The 18,364-nt window shown below is 50.1% G+C and overlaps 1 protein-coding gene and 1 long non-coding RNA gene across 3 annotated transcripts in view; both read right to left on the bottom strand.

Annotated features, from left to right (window-relative positions):
* The window catches only part of LOC144145730 (uncharacterized), a 206,048-nt gene that overhangs the window by 138,347 nt on the left and 49,337 nt on the right, over positions 1-18,364 (bottom strand). The window lies entirely within an intron of this gene.
* LOC144144337 (uncharacterized) overlaps positions 3,379-18,364 on the bottom strand; it is a 46,249-nt gene continuing 31,263 nt past the window's right edge. Inside the window, exons 5-10 of one of the 2 annotated variants that reach the window (XM_077675735.1) lie at positions 17,281-17,444; positions 15,566-15,667; positions 11,995-12,224; positions 10,993-11,377; positions 9,142-9,235; positions 3,379-3,744 (exon numbers count right to left, since the gene is read on the bottom strand). In XM_077675735.1, coding sequence (XP_077531861.1) covers positions 3,732-3,744; positions 9,142-9,235; positions 10,993-11,377; positions 11,995-12,224; positions 15,566-15,667; positions 17,281-17,444 — 988 coding nt within the window. In that variant the 3' untranslated portion in view covers positions 3,379-3,731. The remainder of the gene's footprint in view (positions 3,745-9,141; positions 9,236-10,992; positions 11,378-11,994; positions 12,225-15,565; positions 15,668-17,280; positions 17,445-18,364) is intronic. The other variant, XM_077675736.1, reaches the window with a different exon arrangement.

Below are 18,364 nucleotides of genomic sequence, written 5' to 3'. Positions count from 1 at the left end.
CGGCCAAGTGGTCCCCATGCCGGCCGCGCGGTGCCTTTAGGGCGAGCTGCCCGGCGCCGCCGAGACTAGGTTGAGTCCCTCATGACTAGGTTGAGTCCCTCGACAACCGAGCGCGGCGCGCGGCGCCCTGCTCTCCATGACGGCCGTGCGGCGCCATTAGAGCTAGCTGCCTGGCACCGCCGACAAGGGTTTAGTGGCTTCTAGCCACCATAACCTGGGGAAGCCACCTCGGCGGCAAAGCCGCGCGAGCGTGCGCGCCCTCGCGCATGCACATCCCGCGCTTCCCCATCGGCGATCACGGCGCACGGAGCGCCTTCCCCCTAGCGGCCGGCTTCCCCGCCGGCACCCTCATTTCCCTCAGGAGACCCTTCTCTCCAACCGAGGTTACGTCCAGAGCAGGACTGCTCTGCTTGGGGCTTCCCTGCGAGGTCTGGAACCGTGCGGGTCGGACAAAAAAATGAATGAATGAATGAAAGCTTTATTACTATATATTTTTTGCCGGTATAGGCCCCTCTGTTCAGGGAACCTCTAGGTTGCCTATCGTGGCTTCCTAGGCGGCGTCATGTGGACTAGGTTGAGTCCTTGTCGGGGGCTTGTTGACGTCCCTTGCAGTGGCGTTCCAGGTTTTGCTTGATGAAAGCGGTGAGGGCGGTTTGGTCTTCACGCGACGAGAGTCCCACAATGGTTTCTTCGCCTGGTCCCTTGCTGCAGTTGCCGAATAGGTGACGCTGGTCCAGCACTCCCAGGCATTTCGAGCACTGTGGTAATGGTCTTCCTTGGTAAAGGGCCATTCGTGCTGGGGTCAGGAGGGTAACCGTTTGCGCCTGCCTCACTAAGACCTGTTGTTCTTTGGTTAGGTGTTTGTGTGGTTTAGGGTAAGCTTCCGGGTTGTGTCGTAGATCTTTCAGTGTGATGGGTTTTGGTGGGATGCTATCTCTCTGGGGCTGGATGCGGTTCCAGGGAGCCCGGAGTGCGGTTTCGCAGGCGAGTCGGTTTGCTCTTTCGTTACCCTGCATCCCAACATGACCAGGTACCCAGTAGAGTTTAATCGTTCCTTTTATCTTTTCATAAGGCGTGCGTGCTGTGGGGGGTATCCGATTGTATAGGATGCGCGAACATGCTGTTGGGAATCAGTGCAGATGTTTAGAGGTTCGGTGGGGTGTGTGTATTTTTGGATGGCTTGGCCAATGGCGTACATTTCTGCTTCAGTGCCCTGTGTGAAGGAACAGGTGTCCGTGGCTTCCTTTCCTTCGAATTAGATGGCGGCCCATGCCCATTGGTTCTGATGGTTGCTAGCATCTGTGAAGATGTGTCGTTCATTTCGTGTGCGCCGTATTTTCTTCGTAAAGTATGCTGCTCCCATTTTTCATCTTGTGTCGTCCTTTTCGCTGTTCATTTGTCTTGGGATGGGTGCTACGGTAATTCGGTTGTGGTTTTCCGGGATGATTTGTTTCTCTTCTTCTGGAGGATAGTTGGTGTCGAATTTGAGTAGTCGTAAAAGGTCTTGTCCTGCGATGGTGCTTCTAATTCTTCCTAGTTGGTTGTGCTTGTGTGCTGCTACGATGCTTTCGCATGTTACGTAGAGTCCGGTGTTCTCTATGTGCGTGTTGGAGGTGCTCATCGGGACTCCCATGGCGAGCTTGGTGTATGTTTTTAGGAGCGCATTAAGCTTCTCGTGGTGTTTCTTGGTTAGCGTACAATACGGTATGGCGTATCTGATACGTGACGTGATGAGTGCGTCATGAAGTTGTAGTAGATCGGCTTCTTTGAGGCCACTATGTCTGTTGGTAATTCTCCTGCTGACTTGGAGGAGCTGGTTCCCTGGTCTTATTAGGTTAGCTACCGAAGCGTCTCCTTTTCCGTTGGTCTGTATGTGTAAACCAAGAATTTTTGTCTCCTTCACTGTTGGTAGGGGTTTTTGGCAGATGCTTAGGTGTATCCGAGGTGGATGCCGTCTTGGGTGATGGACTGGCAAGTGGCTAGACTTTCCAGGGCTGCACAACAGTCCGATTCCCGCAGCTGCCGTTTGAAGTGCATCCAGTGCCTCTTGTAGCGTGCCTCCTGAATCTGTCCTGGCGACCCCTGCGTTACCCACAAAGTAATGTCGTGTGCACACAGGAGGTATCGAAGTCCTTTGATGTCTTTTAGGGCTCGGTGTATTTACAGCGTAGCTAGAGTGAATAGCGTCGGCGAAATTACCGCCCCCTGAGGGATGCCTTTCGGGGGGTGTCGAATTTCTTGGGATTGATAGTCGCCAATCTGGATGTAAAGCGTTCTGTTTTGCAGGAATTGAAGGACGTAGTTATATATTGCCGTTCCACAGTTCGTTTTGGCCAGTTCCTACAATATATCGTCGTGAGTTACATTATCAAACGCCTTTTGCAAGTCCGCAACTACTATTGCTCTCAATTGTGAGCTGGCGCTTCTCAACTCCAAGACGAGGTGAGTCGGGGGCCACGGACGGCTTACCGAGCTCGTGGGGCTCCGTTTATTGTAGGGTTTAACGCGCCGACGCAACGCAGGCAATGAGGCGCGCCGTAGTTGAGGGCTCCGGATTAATTTTGACCACCTGGGGATCTTTAACGTGCGCCGAAATTTCGTACACACGGGCGTTTTTGCTTTCGTGGGGCTCCGTCCACCGCCGAAGCTCGGCACAGCCTGTCCTGTGCGTGTTCCACATTATGACCGAGAAATAAAGCGTGGTTTGTCGACATCGCCTGGCTCCGAACGCATCCTTAATTGGCACCTCCCGGCGAGTCAAACGAACCCTCGGCGGCGACTCCGTGACGCCGCGATGGGGATTGTGGCTCTGCTTCTCGTGTTCTAGCTTGCTAGTCGGGTAATACGGGTTCATTTGAGGCCGCGACATCCGACAGGTGTGAACATAGTTATACGATCGTCTGAGGTTAACGTTACGTCACATTATGCCCATATACAACATTAAGTTTACAGGCCTAACAAGGGCGATATCGGCCAAAGCTTTCAGACCAACGGACAGAAACCATAGTAACCAAAAATGAGAGAACAGCTTTTGCCATACGGCATATATTTGATATAAAAAGAGGCCTTCGTTTAACCTTCAAGGCAATTATATCTGGTAAGCTCCTATGGTCGGGCGAACGGGGTTCCCTGTCCTGTAGTTACTGCAGATTTGTGGCGACCTGATGTCGTATCATTTTCTCCTTGGTGCACTACACCGCGCATGTCTTTATAAGAGCTGTGGCTCAATCGATGTACAAAGCGAGATTAAGTGCAGAAAGTGGCATGATCCCTTTCCCGGTTCAAACTGGAGGAGAAAAATTCAGTCACTGCTGCGTATATGACAGGCTACAAGAGGGTGCTGCTGTGATTAGAAAGGAGACAAAGACCAGACAGAACAGAGTCATTACGTTCTTTTTATTTGCCTTCCAGCAAAGTCGGGGTTAGCAGATCAATATAGGCTTGCCCTTTCCCCAAAAGATAAATGGACTGTTACGAATGGCCAACGGCACAAAGTCACTTGGGATAAAAAGGTCAGGGTGAGAAGGAAGAGGCAAAAAATGCTGCGGCAGTGGAAGCAGCCACAAGGATGTCTTAATTAAAAATATGAAGATTTAAATAAATGCAGTTAAAAGCGATTAAAATACCATACGTAATTTATAACAATGCTATTACGCAAGGGAAACTGCTGCAGCATTTGATAAGTTATAAATTAATAGCAGGTATGCTGCAGAAGGCGCCCAGGTGTACGGTCACCGCAGTTTTCTGAAAAGAGAAGAATACGTACATTGCAGTGGTATGATCTCAAACAGAATACAATGAAAGCAACTAAGACACACGCGGGACGAAAATGAAGCAAAGTTCCTTTGTTATTCGCAGCTATTTGCTCTATGCATTGCATGTCATTCCGAACCCTAGTTTCTTTAAATTTGACTTAGAATTCACACGAAATTACCACCGCTTGTGCTGCCATGCCACCCCTTCCTTTGATCCAGGTGAAAAAGTCAGACATTCCAAAGTCAGGACGGGCACACAGGTGAAAGAATTTCTGCGCACAAATCAGCCTGCGTGTACCACTGTCATTAACCCCAAGCACTTGCAATGTCACACCCTTGCAGAGACAAATCTAAAAAAACGACAACTTTGGGGGTTCCACACGCCGAGGCTATAGTACCGAGGCTATAAAAGTCTCTGTTATGACGGTCGCCGTAGTGGAGAGATAGATTTAGACCACCCTGGAGTCTTCAACACGTGCCAAAATCTTGACACACGAACATTTTTGTTTTTCCCCTCTATCGGAAAAAATGGTTCCCGCGGTCTAGATCAAACCCACCTCCTTGGGCTTGCTATATCGCTTTCGAGCGAATAAAAAATTCCCCGCATTTCCCCGAGGGGAAGAATGTGAAAGTGCGAATGCACGAGTTGAATTTGCGCGGTTCGGTAATGTTCGCGAAAGAGAGATCACACACACACACATACAACTACAAAGAAAGAAAGATGCATTTATTCACAGACACCTATTTGTGTTGTCGTTGTACTTGATTGCTAGAGCGGATCTCAGCTTTGAAATTTCGTGTCAGTACTCCTTTAAGCAGGTGCATTAGCCCTTCTCACGCCCGATTCTTGGCCAATCCCCCACGTGGGTATGTGCCATGTCAGCGGCCAGGCAGCGCGCGCCCATCTCCCCCCGTTGCCAAGGAAGACGGAGATTCCTGGCCAATCCCCCACGTGGGTATGTGCCATGTCAGCGGCCAGGCTGCGCGCGCCCATCTCCACGTGCGCGGACATCGCCGGTGGACGCAGGTTCAAGGTCGCTTAAGAAGTGCATTCGCACTTAATACTCACTGCACCAGCCACAAACGGCATGGCAAGATGGAAGCCGGTTTTATTCCACTCCGCGAAATACCGATAATGATGATTTCTTGATTGTTGGTGATGATGGTGACATATCATCTTTCCCCCCTTAATAGGTAAAGCGTTCACGAGAAAAGCCGTAGCGGTCAGGGGGCCGTTGGAGCCTTTTCGATTTTCGCAAAGTTCGCGAGTGAGCTCCCGCCTCGGCTGCTTCCGGGCTATCGTGCAATGCGGTTGTAGCACCGGGAGATGAGGTCGAATCACTCTGTGATGAGGTCAGGGTACTCTCGGTGGTTTCCCGCTTGTTAACGTCTCCCGAGCGACAGTCGTGTACTTCAGTTAGACTTCTCAACTGGTCCAGATGCCGTCGCTGAAGTCCCTGTTCCGAGTCAACCTAACTATCCGGGAGCCCTGGTGACTGCACAACTCCGGGAATCCACCGTCGACCTGACCGAAAACTGCGTATCCAGACGGGCTCACCAGCATTAAATTAGTCTTTCTAGCTCTCGGTAGGATTTCTGCCCTGTCCTTGTCCGGTGTGATGCAGTCTATCTTGGTTCTTATCTGATATCCCAGTAACAGCTCCGCAGGTGACTCGGCATCCTTGATAGGCGTTCGGCTATACCGGAACAGAAACCGAGATATTCGTGTTTTCAGGTCCATTCCAGGGTTTCTCTTTAGCTCTTCTTTGAGGGTGCGCACTGCTATTTCAGCTAATCCGTTGGACTGTGGATGATACGGGGCGGTTGTGAGATGTTGCACGCTATTTCGTGCCATAAACTCGAGAAAGACAGCGCTCATAAATTGCGGCGCGTTATCTGAAACGAACGTGCAAACATGATCTTAGCGCATCAACCGTTGATTGCGCTGTGGCAACTCTCATAGGAACTGCTTCCACCCATTTTGTTTTGGCGTCCACGATAACCAATAACATATGGCCGTCTATCGGACCGGCAAAGTCTGCATGTAGTCGGATCCATCTTTCGCCGGAGTCCGGCCACGCCAAAGGTATCTGGGTTGGTGGCATCACCGAGGCCTCCGAATATGTACAGCATGATTTGACGAGTCGTTCTATGTCACAATCCAGACCCGGGTACCAAAACAGAGTTAGGGCCATGCTTTTCATAGATGTCATTCAGGGATGTGTCTCATGCAGCGGACGCAACATGCATTTTGCCACAGCCATGGGTAGAACAATGCGGTGTCCCCAATACCCCAAATTGTCGCTTGCAGTATAGCTCTGTTCTCCGGTTAAAGTACGGACAGAGTTACTCGAGGCAATGTGGTACGGATGGCGGCCATCCCTCTGCAATCCACTTTTTGAACTGTTGGAGGATGGAGTCTTGATTAGTCAGTTGTGCCACGTCGCGAGCGCATATCGCCGTTTCCTCCAGACCTTGGGTATACAAAATGCATGCGTCGGGGCAGTCGTGCCACGGCTCCGTGACCGGCAGTGGCAGACAACTAAGGGTGTCGGCATTAAAATGTTCACTGCCCTTGCGATACTGCAATGTGTAGTCATAATTTCCCAGTAATAAGGCCCAACGCTGAGTTCTCGCGGCAGCCATCGGTGGAATCGCCTTACTTGGATTGAATAAGCCAGTGAGGGGTTTCTGGTCTGTTAATAACACAAATCGGTGTCCATACAAATAGCCCTCAAACAGTGCGACGCCGATGAAAAGAGCCAGTTATTCTTTTTCCAACTGCGAGTAATGGCGCTCGGCCTCTGTAATTGTCCGGGGCTGGAATCCGATGGGGTAGTCAACACCTTTGACACGGTGCGACAAAACAGCCCCAATGCCTACAGGTGACGCGTCACACTCGAGTCGTAGTGGCTTATCAGGGTCGAAGTGAGCAAGGACCTTGGAAGCCGCCACTGCCTCCTTAAGTGTTTGGAATGCTCTCTCTTGTTCCCGCTCCCACTGCCACATGGCCCCTTCAGCTAAGAGGGCGTATAGCGGGGCCAGCACGGTGGCCAGATTTGGTAGAAATTTGCCGTAATAGTTGACGAGTCCCAGGAAGGCTTTCAGCTCGCTCACCAAAGTGGGTGCTGGGGCTTCGATGACTGCTTTCGTGTTGTCATCCTTCGGCCGCATGCCATTAGCATCGATACGATGACCTAGGAAAGTGACTTCATCTTGCCGGAACTTGCACTTCCCTTAGTGAAGTCGGAGACCCTGCTCCCGCAGTCGCTGTAGGACCTGTTTTAGCCTGGACAAGTCATTCCTTTTCTCCGCGATGATAATGTCATCCAGGTATACTTGCACGCCAGGAATATCGCCCAGAAGCCCATCCATCCGCCTTTGTAATATGGCCGGAGCAGAACTTACACCAAAAGGCAGCTGGTTAAAACAAGACAGGCCCTTGTGCGTGTTGAGGACTCATCTTATTGGCTTCTTCATCCAACGGTAACTGGTTGTAAGCTTGACGTAAGTCCAGGTTCGTGAAGACTTCTCCGTTTAGCTTGGAAGAGATGTCATCTACTCGAGAAATCCGTAGCGAACACGTCGGCGTACTCGTTGAGCAGCTGTTGTAGTTTTGTTCCGGCCGTTTTTACATCAACCGGTTGCACACTCGCGACCATATTAGACAGCATTGTTACGCCCACTTCGTTGAATGCCTTGATTGTATCTCTGCCGCACAAAGATGGTCCGGAGCTGTCGACTACTATGACTGTGCCAGCCACATCTTTCCCATCACACGCAGCAGTCATACTAAGTTGTCCGACGACTGTAAGCTCCCCCAAGAGACAAGAGAGCCGTAGCTGCGCGTTCCGTAACTGTGGCCACACCGCGTTGTAATTCCGGTAGACCGTTTCGGGAATGACACTTACGGGTGATCCCGTGTCCACCAGCATTCTATGAGGGCCGTTATTGCAGGTAATCTCCTTGTAAATTGGCTTAACCCTGCGGATGCTGGCTTCTTGGTGAAGAACCGCTGCTATCGTGTGCAAAGATTCATTTTCGTCCGAGTCTGTGTGCGCTTCCGCTGTCATTGCATACGATCCCTGGCGCCATTGTCCGCACAATCGGCGTAGATTCCCTCGTTTGCCGCACCGGTGGACCTCCGCGCGAAGGTGTTTGCATCCGTCCTCTGAATGCGACTCGCCACCACATCTTCCACAAGTGTGGCGCTTCTCCTGTTTAGGGCGTGACTTCCATGAACGGGCCGTTTGTCGGGCAAGATGTACCGCATCTGTCCCTGCAGACTGCATGCTTTTAGTGTTCTCAGCCGTTTCCCGTGCTGATACAACAAAGTCTCAGCCTGCTCCAGTGTTACCTTTCGTTGCGTCAATACATTTCTATGTACGTCTTCATCTCGAACACCGCAAACAATTCGCTCTCTTAACATACGCTCCAGTGAAGTTCCGAAGTTGCACTTCTCTGCTAGCCGCCAAATTTCCGCAATGAAATCCTGAGCACTTTCACCTTCTTGCGACCGCCTGAAGAAAGCATAACTGGCAGCAGTGTCGTTGACTTGCGGAGCGTAGTGATCTTCCAGATGCCCGATCACTTCCTCGAAGCTGAGCTCATCGACCTTTTTAGGGTGACATCGTGCTTCACCACTCGCACTGCACTGTCCATCAGCGAAGCTATGAGCAGTGCTCGCTTCTTCATCGGCTCCTCGATGCCATGAGCTTCTAAGTAAGCTTCCTCGCGAACCCGGTACATAGGCCACGTACCTTCTTCGTCGGTGAATTCCAGTGGCCGCCCGGCACTCATTCTCGCCTGGGACTTCTCGCCTAGCGCAAACGGGATCCTCGTCGCCACAGCTATATCACTTTCGAGCGAATAATACTGAGAGCACCAGCCACGAACGGCATGGCAATTGGCGGAAGCCGGTTTTATTCCACTCAGCAAACTACTGATAATGATGATTTCTTGATTGTTGGTGATGATGATGATGACGTATCAGGGCTCAGCATCACGAAGACAATCCTTGCACTTGTAACCGAGTGTGCTCCCGTTGTTTATCCACAAAAATAACATTCCCGATATGTACTATTACTACAGCTGATCTGTGCATGAACACGTACATTGCAACAAGGACAAGTTCTCTGCCGATAGACAGCATCGCCACCGCACCTTTCCCTCTCCCACATTGACCTTTTACCTTCCGCTTGAATAAAGGTTCAGTCTTCCTATCTTTAATTGGCAAGGCCGCGACAGCCGACTGGCACCCTAGACTGAAGCAAACACTTTCTCTCTTGCTTTCAAACTTTTTAACTACTTTTGTTACACTTACTCCACCGACCTCTGCATTCACACCCTTCCACTCCAACCAAAAGTCAAACTGGTTTCAACTTACACCCTTAGGTCTGGCTCCTTGTAGGTAGCGCACTTTGTGGCGCTGCGGACCGGACGCCCCGACGGCCTCCGAGGCGGACTGCCTTCGCCTACCGCTGAAATGAGAAGAGGCAAGAGGAATCAAAATGGAGCACTCGCCTTGGAATTCGCCACTGTCAGGGACGACCATCATAGGGTAGCTCGAGAACGTTCATTTATTAAAACGGGAAAATTTGGGCTTCCTTCCTCTTTCGAACGGAATGGTGATGAGTGCAGAGCATGATAAAGACAGCCTAAATGGGTGTGTTCGTTCGCGTGTGAACACTTGAAATCTCGAACTGGAAGCTTCACAATCTCTCTGCTGGAAGCTTCTCTGCTGGAAGCTTCACAATATATGAAGACGACGTAACCATATGGACTGAATCAGCCCACTTTTTATGCCCCGAAAACATGCAAACCGAACTCCCAGTCGCAGAAAATAGCCTTGAATGCTCCTTGGCTACTCCTGGTCTCGAATTAGCCCGTGAAAAAAACGAATTCTTAGCCTTATTCAGCCTTATTCGGTATCGATACTCGTATTTCCATCTCTGACTGCCATCCAAATGCCGCGCAGCCAGTGGGTGACCCCTATTAGCCTAGCTTCACCCCCTTTCGGATGTTCCGCCGTTCCCCAGGGGCAACCTCGTGGAGGTTGGGCCCACCCCGGAGGGCCAGTTCTACCACCCTCCATAACTCGACACTCGCGCTCCACAGAAGCAAGGTTACAAGGGTAAGCCAGCTCCCCCAGCGATATGGACCAACACCCTTAGGGCCCCCACATGGGTTACAGAGATGTGCAATTGCCTCCGGCCCGTGTCTCCATCATATTTAATAAACCGATGAGACACCAGGTGTGTACCGTCGAGGGACGTAGTTAAAGACAACGTTGACACCCCGGCCTCCTTTCACGCTGGATTAGAGGAGCGCGTCACTGCTCCCGGCCATTGGGTAAATCTGTTATCCCTGCCTCCGCGCGGATTAACAAGAGAGTCATAGTTACTCCCGCCCAGCTTCTATAACCCAGCTTCTGATTGATTGATTGTAGGGTATAACGCGCCGACGCAACGCAGGCGATGAGGCGCGCCGTAGTGGAGGGCTCCGGATTAATTTTGACCACCTGGGGATCTTTAGCGTGCACCGAAATCTCGTACACACGGGCGTGTTTGCTTTTCGCCTCCATCAGAAAAGCGGCCGCCGCGGCCGGGAATCGAATCCGCGACCTCGTGCTCAGCAGCGCAACGCCTTAGCCACTGAGCCACCGCGGCGGGTATAACCCAGCTTCTACTCCCGCTTCCCCCCCCCCCCCCCCCCACCCTGACCTAGCGTCTTCCGGGTACAATAAAGTCTCTATCTCTCTCTCTCTCTCTCTCTCTCTCTCTCGCACACATTCGTGAGTCTAGTGTCCACCAAGCCGAGGGGCGGGCGACAAAACGCTTCCTCCCTGTGAGGCACTACACGGCGCCTGCGCCATTTCAGTCTTTTAGGTCATTCCCATTCCACTAGGTGACACAAGACACTGTCGTACAGAAGGTTGTGATGCTCAGTTGGTTTACTTTTCAAATTCATGAAAAGTAGAACAACGAGGACTGCGAAGCTGACATTTTGCAGTGCATTTCAAGCGCGAACAGTACAGGATTCTTGGGCGATCACGTTAAGTAGAAAATGCTCTTCCGAGGAACGATAGTGCAGGCAAAGTGGCACCAGCCATCAGAGTTGCGGTTTCGGAATGATTTGCCAACTATATTTTGATACACAGCAGCTTGACTGACAAGGTGGTCTATGCAGCATGCGCCGAGACAAGAGCAAGAACCCGTCAAGAATAACAAGCGCTCACCCGAAGAGGGGCCGGCAGCCACGGGTTCATCCAGGGGCAAGCGACCCCGGCGCCGAGTGCGAGAGGGAGGGGAAGAAGGGTCGGCAGGCTTGGGAGGAGCGGGTGCTTTGGAGTCTGCGGTCTTCTTCCTCCCCCGCGACTTCCTGGCCTGTGGCGGCTTCTTGTCGGCGCAGAGGTCCTGCCTTGGCTGGAGGGCAGAGTGCCCCTCCGGGCGAGGGCCCGCTACGTCGAGGGCAGCCGAGCATCGTGGCAGTTGCGTGCCGCCCCCTCCCTCGTCCTGCTGCTCTCGGTTGACGCTTTGGCGAGGAGGGATGGCCACATCGGCGTCTCCAGCCATTTGTCCGGAATGGGAGGGGCCAAAGATCAGACTAGTTGCCTTTTTTTGCTAGAGGAGGGGGTGTGCAAAAAGGGGGAAGGGGTTGTACCAGTCTTTATCATTTAAAATTGCCCCCTTTGCCACACACCCACACACACACTTTTTCAGTCACAATAAATGCGTGCGCCATTAGGCGCTGAAAATATAGCAGTTAGATGCCTCCTGTGGGTACCTACAAGTGCCTCATGATTCTTTAATGACTAGGACAGCAGTTCTCGAGTTAGATAATTAATTGCAAATAATTTATTCAGTCTCATTAACAAAAAAATTCCTCTCCGCTACTCCACTGCACTGGAAACATTATGTACTAGGTTGTCTTCAAGTAACGCCATTGTTCTTATTTAAAACATTGGTGCATTATAGCTGGGACACCCTGTATAAACCTCTTTTTCAAGTATTTTCACTTTGATGATGGAGGCTAAATTGAGGGACAGACGCACAGGCAGACATGCAGACTTAAGTTTTCTGATATAGGTAGAGTAAGACAGACTATCGCCTTTAAAACCGACTAGAATCTTCTTTCCAATTGAATTTGTCCAACAGACAACTTTGCGGCGCCCATTACAGTTTACGAAATTCTGCGGTGCTCTGCTGTTCGTGCAAGTGCTCAACCTGCCGTCACTTACCACACCCTCCGATGGTCGTGCCTTCAGCGCTGACTGGCTGCGTCGAGTCCTCGCCTTCTCTGGACCATGCTCGTCGACCCGGAAGTCTGCCACCTTCTCTGTTGGCAGGGTGTGGCTGGGGGTCTCCATGAAGCCCATGTCGAAGACACAAGTGGGGGACAGCAACGAGGACTCTGTCACCCCTGGGCTGCCCTCGCTAACTGGCGAGCTCAATACCTGGGCCATGGAACCTGCCGACAAACAACAGACGGTGCTTACGATTACCAGAAGAAAAAGAAGGGTATGAAGAGATTGGGCTATCGGTGTACTGGCAAGAAGAGATGCCAATTCGAAGTAATGTGAGGCATTCTTTAAGCCGCGCCAAACATTGAGAAGCCGCCCTCTTAACTGGAGAAAAAATTGAAATAAAAGGCGTGTACAAACTTTGTCCCGTCCACGTGTTCACCGGCGGTACACATGGACATGTTCTGTCGATGAACAAGCCACAATCGTAAATCTTGAGCACGTTGGAGCAATTTTGAGGACTTCTCCGAATGGCGCAAGAATTGTCGTATGGCACAATTTGGAGCTCTTGACGCAAAAGTGAAATCGCCTCTTTAAAGGGACGACCGACAACCGATTTTTGCGGAGTCCACGTGCTCTATCTCAACTATCTCAACTGCAAGCCAGCTTTTTATAAAGTAGAGTAACCACAACAAATTGCTATACAAATAGGCGGAAATCATTTTAGTTCGACACTAAACTTCGTGAAATCTGAAAGTTGGCGCCATGTAGTGTCTAACAGTGACACTACCGCACGTACACCTCAATTTCTGGGATTCGCACTGCTGGTAGCTGATCGCCGAGGCCACGCGTGTACAAACCACTCCGTCGGTTTCAATTTGGGATTCAAAACTGCATGAAGGAGTAGAGAAGCCTGCATTTTATTATTGTTTTGGTTGGGGCAAGTTTTAATAGCGATGCTGTTTAAGCTGGTGGTTGGGCCGGCAAACGTGCGCAGGTAAACCATCGCCGAGCGATGCTGTCACTGCGCGCCGGCACCGTTGCTTTACCAGCTTTACCGCAGCTTTGACTGATAGCGCTCGGGCGGGACTCGTGTCGCCACCTGTCGGAGGCGCAATAAAACTGGTACAAGCACGGCTTTGGCAACGCGTAACGGGGGGCGCGATACAAACACGGCTTTGGAAGCGCGTCACGGGGTGGCTCGCTCTATCGCTTTTTGCGACTAGTGGTGCACTTTTGGCGGTGCAAAGAGAAGCATTGATGTCAAAATAAAAGAAGCGAAAAGGCTGAGAAGCGATAACGTTAATGAAGTTCTTAATTAACGTCCCACACCACAGACCACAGAAGCCGAATGGTGGCCACCGAAAGAGTTCAAAAATTTTGAGCAAGCGCTCGTCCCGCTGCGCTACACGCTACTTTTAGAGCCTCACCGAAAAGCCTATGGGCACGAGTACATTGTACATATACTTCCATGATTTTGTGTTTATTACTCTTTGGGGTGGAGAGGGAGGCGGAGGGGGTGGGGGGCTAACGACGACACCACGCAGAAAACCTGACCGAGTAGTTTTGAAACATAACCCCGCATAAAACTTAGCCAACCAAGAATAAGCTAGGTGGGGCTGTTTGCCCAGTCTTTGCGCCACTAGCGCGAAGCTGCCCAATTTTTTTAATACCTGTTCATGTTATGTACGGTTGAAAGGGTGTTACCCATGGGGGAAAAGGTTAAGCTCACATCCGTTGACGCCACTCTTTCCATGTTTCCCTTTACCAAACCGCCGAGTCCATCCAGCAACTGAGCTGCATGTGGCACACGATACTTTCTTGTATCTTTATGCTGGTGTTTAATCGGTTGTAGAGGGCGCGCTTTCACGTGGTGGGTTTACGTGGAACAAAGAAGTCTGGGCCGACTACGATTTCACTTTTTATGATAAGCTTCACGCATCTCTGGTGGCGTCATCTAACATTTTTTTCCCTACATGATGCTAACGCATGGCTTATTGTGATGGTTGCTAGCATCCGTTCTGGCAGTATACGTAAGGCTAGTATGTAGATCTAAAAATTCTGCTTTCAAACGTTCTAGGGTTATATCAGGATATCCGCTTTGGTTCAAGGTGTTGAAAGTGATGACCTTTTCATTTCGTATAGAGAGCGCATGCCCCACAAAAATCGGTTGTCTGTTCCCTTTGAATATTACCCCATAGTCCTGCTCGTGCGAAAACAAAATATACAAAAGCTACAAATATGTGCCGCACTGTCTACCATTTCAGCGAACGAATGTCTGAGCAAATTGAAGACCACTTCACAAAGTCTCGTAGCCAAAAGAAGTCGCCTACGATAGAAAATACTCGAAGCCCAAAAGTGCGCCAGTGGACGCACGGCAAAATGTAAAGGCAGCAAAGGACATTAAACTCAGTTCCAGCCAGAGTGAAATCTGCGAAAAAGCTGAGCTGAGTTTCGCTTGTACAGGATAATACGTGAGCGGGTACTGATGGTGATGATGATGATTAGTGGCTCTCCTCCGAATTGGGGCGTCGGTTGTCAGCAACAGACTCGCCTGTTTTATTCCATTTACTTGCCCTACTCCTAGCTAACCTAATAGATTTGCATCCTCCACCCATCTTAACTTAACCCTTTATTGAAACTCTCATCGCTCTCCCCCCATTCCCCCCCCACCCCCACCCCCCCCCCCCCGCTGTTCTAAATTCTCATCCGTATGATTACTCTGCTTGCTGACCCATCCCTTCCCTAGTTTTCCTCCATTACAATTCCAGTCACCTCATCGTCACCTCTATGGTTTTGAAGTTCAAGTTCTTCCTCTCCCCCAAATCCCAAAGTCTCCGCCAACGTAGTGAACGGCAGCGCCATCACCGTGCAAATTCTGCGGTCCGGGCAAATAAATCGGCAGCTAAACGTCACCGGCGGGAGGCTCCCTCCCCATCCCTCCCGTAGCGGGCGGGAGAGGAACCCGTCCCTGCGATACCACTGATCCTTGTATCGGTGTGTGTGGGAACCTGCTTCTACCCCTACGTGACACACGACCTACAGCAGACGGACGAAAAGGCCTACAACACCTCTGATGTTAAAACGCCTGTGGCAGATCACTGCTCAGGGTATTTCTTTGAGACTGACATTCCTCCGTACCGTCCCGCAATCTTGCTTTCGTACGATGAAGGCAACGCCACACGCGGGGGTAGGAAAGTCTGAACTGCATCAAGATCAGACGGCTGGGGCCCAATGAACTGAATGGGCACCGACGTGGATAGTGACGCACTCCAAGCTGGTCAACGGTATTGTCCCTTCCCCTGATCCCGGTGTCTGCGTATTTCTGCTTGCATGTCAACTATGCGGCAGCTTGCTTAGTAAAAATTAATGCAATGGCGGAGGCCTCTTTACTACATTGAAGGATCGCGTGTTGATAACAATGGCATCGATAGTGGTATTGATTAAGAACAACACTGGAATTGTCCCGTTTGCCTCTCCATCATATCCCTGCGTGTCTTCTGTACTCGAATTGCTGTTCCACTAGTTTTATGTTTTTCTGTTTTTTTAAGCTCAGCAGTCTACGCACTGGCAGCTGCTGGTGCAACCGATGGTTGATCAAGGGAGGCAAGCAGAGGATCTTCTAGAAGGCTGCGACGGCGGCCCGAGCGACGCTTCTTGCGGAAGGTGACTGCACAGGAAAGACGGAAACTGCTGCTTGCTTGAAGACATTCTCGCAGAATTCCGAACAGAAAAGCACAGTTCTTTGTGCAATAAAAAATACAAATGATTCAAGAACAGCGCCTTGTGACTCAACTTGTCCTAAGCAAGGATAAATACACTGTGCAAGGGCAGCTAGCCGACTTGTGACGGCTTGTGATGATACAACAGGCCAATTCTTCTTGCGAAATTGTGTGCAAGTGTGGTTCTGTTGATACCGTCAGCAAACTGTCACATAGCAGGCTAGCCAAATGTGCAAAAATGAGCACAAAAATGATTGCACCAGGACCAATTTGTGTTTACAGGCATGTTTACTTACGTTAGCCATTTCAGACATGACACATAGACAGACCGAACAGTTGCATTTCATTTGAATTCAGATATTGTACCTTCAAGGCCCTAAGGCGTTAGAAATGGGAGTGGAATGAAATACAGAACATGTACACACCAAAGGTTATCGAAAATAGGAAGTTAAGAAACAACAGATGCGGATTAGCAAAATATATGTAGCAGTTCTAAATGCAGACGGATTTATATGACCTATTAAGGCAGGTATTTGGTTCTATGCATGGGAAAGTTTAGCAATAAATGAATAAAAATATAGGTTTCTGCGACAATGTAGAACGTTCAATTTATGGAGACGATCAGTACGTGTGTGAAATGTAGTAATAAATTTTGTGCAGTAGTGCGAATAGAGGTGATTTTCTACGATGTGAGCAGAGAGGAATGTTTGACGTCGTCGTTTTAATGCTAAGCTTGATGTCCAAGAATAGGAATAATGAAACGTGCACGGCGACTTTGTGTATATTCTATTGCATTCGCTAGATAGTCTGTACCAGGGTTTCAGACACAAAAGGCATGTTCAAGCTCAGTGCGTATAAGTTAACCTGTCATGACGGTCAAGCAACACTTAAAACAGGGGTTCTCAAATGGGTGTCTGCGGACGTCAAACGGTTTTTCAGGGTATTTCAGGGTGTCTAGGAAGCGCACTGACAAATAAAATGCCGCTGTTTTTTTTCTCCAAGACATAGCCACGATGCACAAAAAGTTGGCTCTACAGTGCGATGTCTCACTCTGACTCGACTGTTCAAGATGACGCATAACGTTGGCTCTCACGCTCTACAGTAGAGCTGTGCAAAACAAGTCACACATACGGCCTAGAAACCACTTAGCTAAATCAGAAGCTGGGAACGGAAGCTTACAGACTAAAAACGAAGTACATCGCTACCTGTGCAACACTACACTTGAACGGTGCACCATTTCCACCACATGTTTGGCCACACTTCCTGCCAAAATGTGTATTAAAAACCTAGTGATACACTAGGTCGACAACATGTAGGTCACGTTTCGAGTATTTGCGTATAGTGCGACGTCACGGTGGAGAGGGTGGTGGTAACGGATGACGCTTGGTTTTCTCTTTTGCCTCCGATTAGAAGTGGACCTAACTTCCACGGTTCCGCTAAACAGCCGCCACATCATTGACTTAACGGGTGAAGCAGTGCAATGCGGCCCCTAAACCGATTTCGACAAACGCAGGGCAATCTCCCTTCCGGGGGAGGCCCAGATGTCTAGTCCAATGCGTACCTTTCGAAAAGCGCCCAATCTCCGGTTCCGGCTGAAGTGGTTCGGTAAGATGGTGTGGCTGGGCCATGAAATCCATCCCGTACTCTTCATCCTCCTCGAGCACCATGGACAAGCTGCGGTCTCGGCCGCAGTAGCGGCTGCCTGGTGGGTGCGGGGAGGCCTGCCTGCGCGCAGGGAAGAGCGGTTCGCGGGGGAGGGGTGGGGGGGGGGCGGCAAGTACTGAAGTTTTCGAGACTGTGAATGTTGTAATGTTTGGTTTAAGGGAGGTCGGAAAGTATGTGGACATACGCATATATACAAACCCTTCTGTTTATCTGTCACTTGCACCATGTACAGGTGCCGTCATAGGTAATTGGAACAAGGACTTTTGAGGTAACAAACTTTTGTTGTGACTGGCTTTATGAAAGCCATTGCCGGTTTACAGGAAGCTTTTTCCATTGGGGAGGACTCTTTTAAACACACACCAGCGCAGCCAGGCTGTTTCCAGAAGAAGAAATTTGTGTAAATTTACGATACCGTGTTCAAATTACTTTTCACGGCACCTGTACAGTGACAGGGGGAGCCACAGGATTGCCACTTATTATAATTTTTGCCAGGGATTGGGATTTTGTGGGGGCAGCGAAGTAACACTGGGCCTATGAAAGGCTGAGCAGAACTATGAAATGCTGCAGACTAGGCAATCTGGCACTGAAAGCTGTGCAGACGTGTGCATGTTTGGTATCCTCCCCCCCTTCACTTTTGGTGTTCGTCTGGAAGATAACCTGTTAGTGGCTCAACCCTCGTCGCAGGCGAGTGAGCAAGTGTTCCATAGAACGCGCAAGAGAGAAAGATAGAGAGAGACAAGACGGTGCAGAACACTATCCCCGAGTGTGCAGTAACAAAATGGCACTGCACAGTACGACTACTAAGAATAACTTACTTCTTACTACAGTTCATGATTTAAAATAAAACCACATTTCTCGTGCCATGAACAGGTGTGAAAGTTCGCAAGATGGAAGGAACCGGAAACCTACAGGTTGTAGCAATTAGTTCCTCACCATGTTTATTCTCAACGGATGGAGCAAGCCACAAGAAGATATTTAAT

Source organism: Haemaphysalis longicornis, unplaced genomic scaffold, assembly GCF_048455015.1.
Source record: "Haemaphysalis longicornis isolate Haplotype H1 unplaced genomic scaffold, Haemaphysalis longicornis Haplotype H1 scaffold_7, whole genome shotgun sequence".
NCBI lineage: Eukaryota > Metazoa > Arthropoda > Arachnida > Ixodida > Ixodidae > Haemaphysalis > Haemaphysalis longicornis.
Note: the sequence above shows the minus strand (reverse complement) of the source record. Positions and strands in the feature narration are given on the sequence as shown.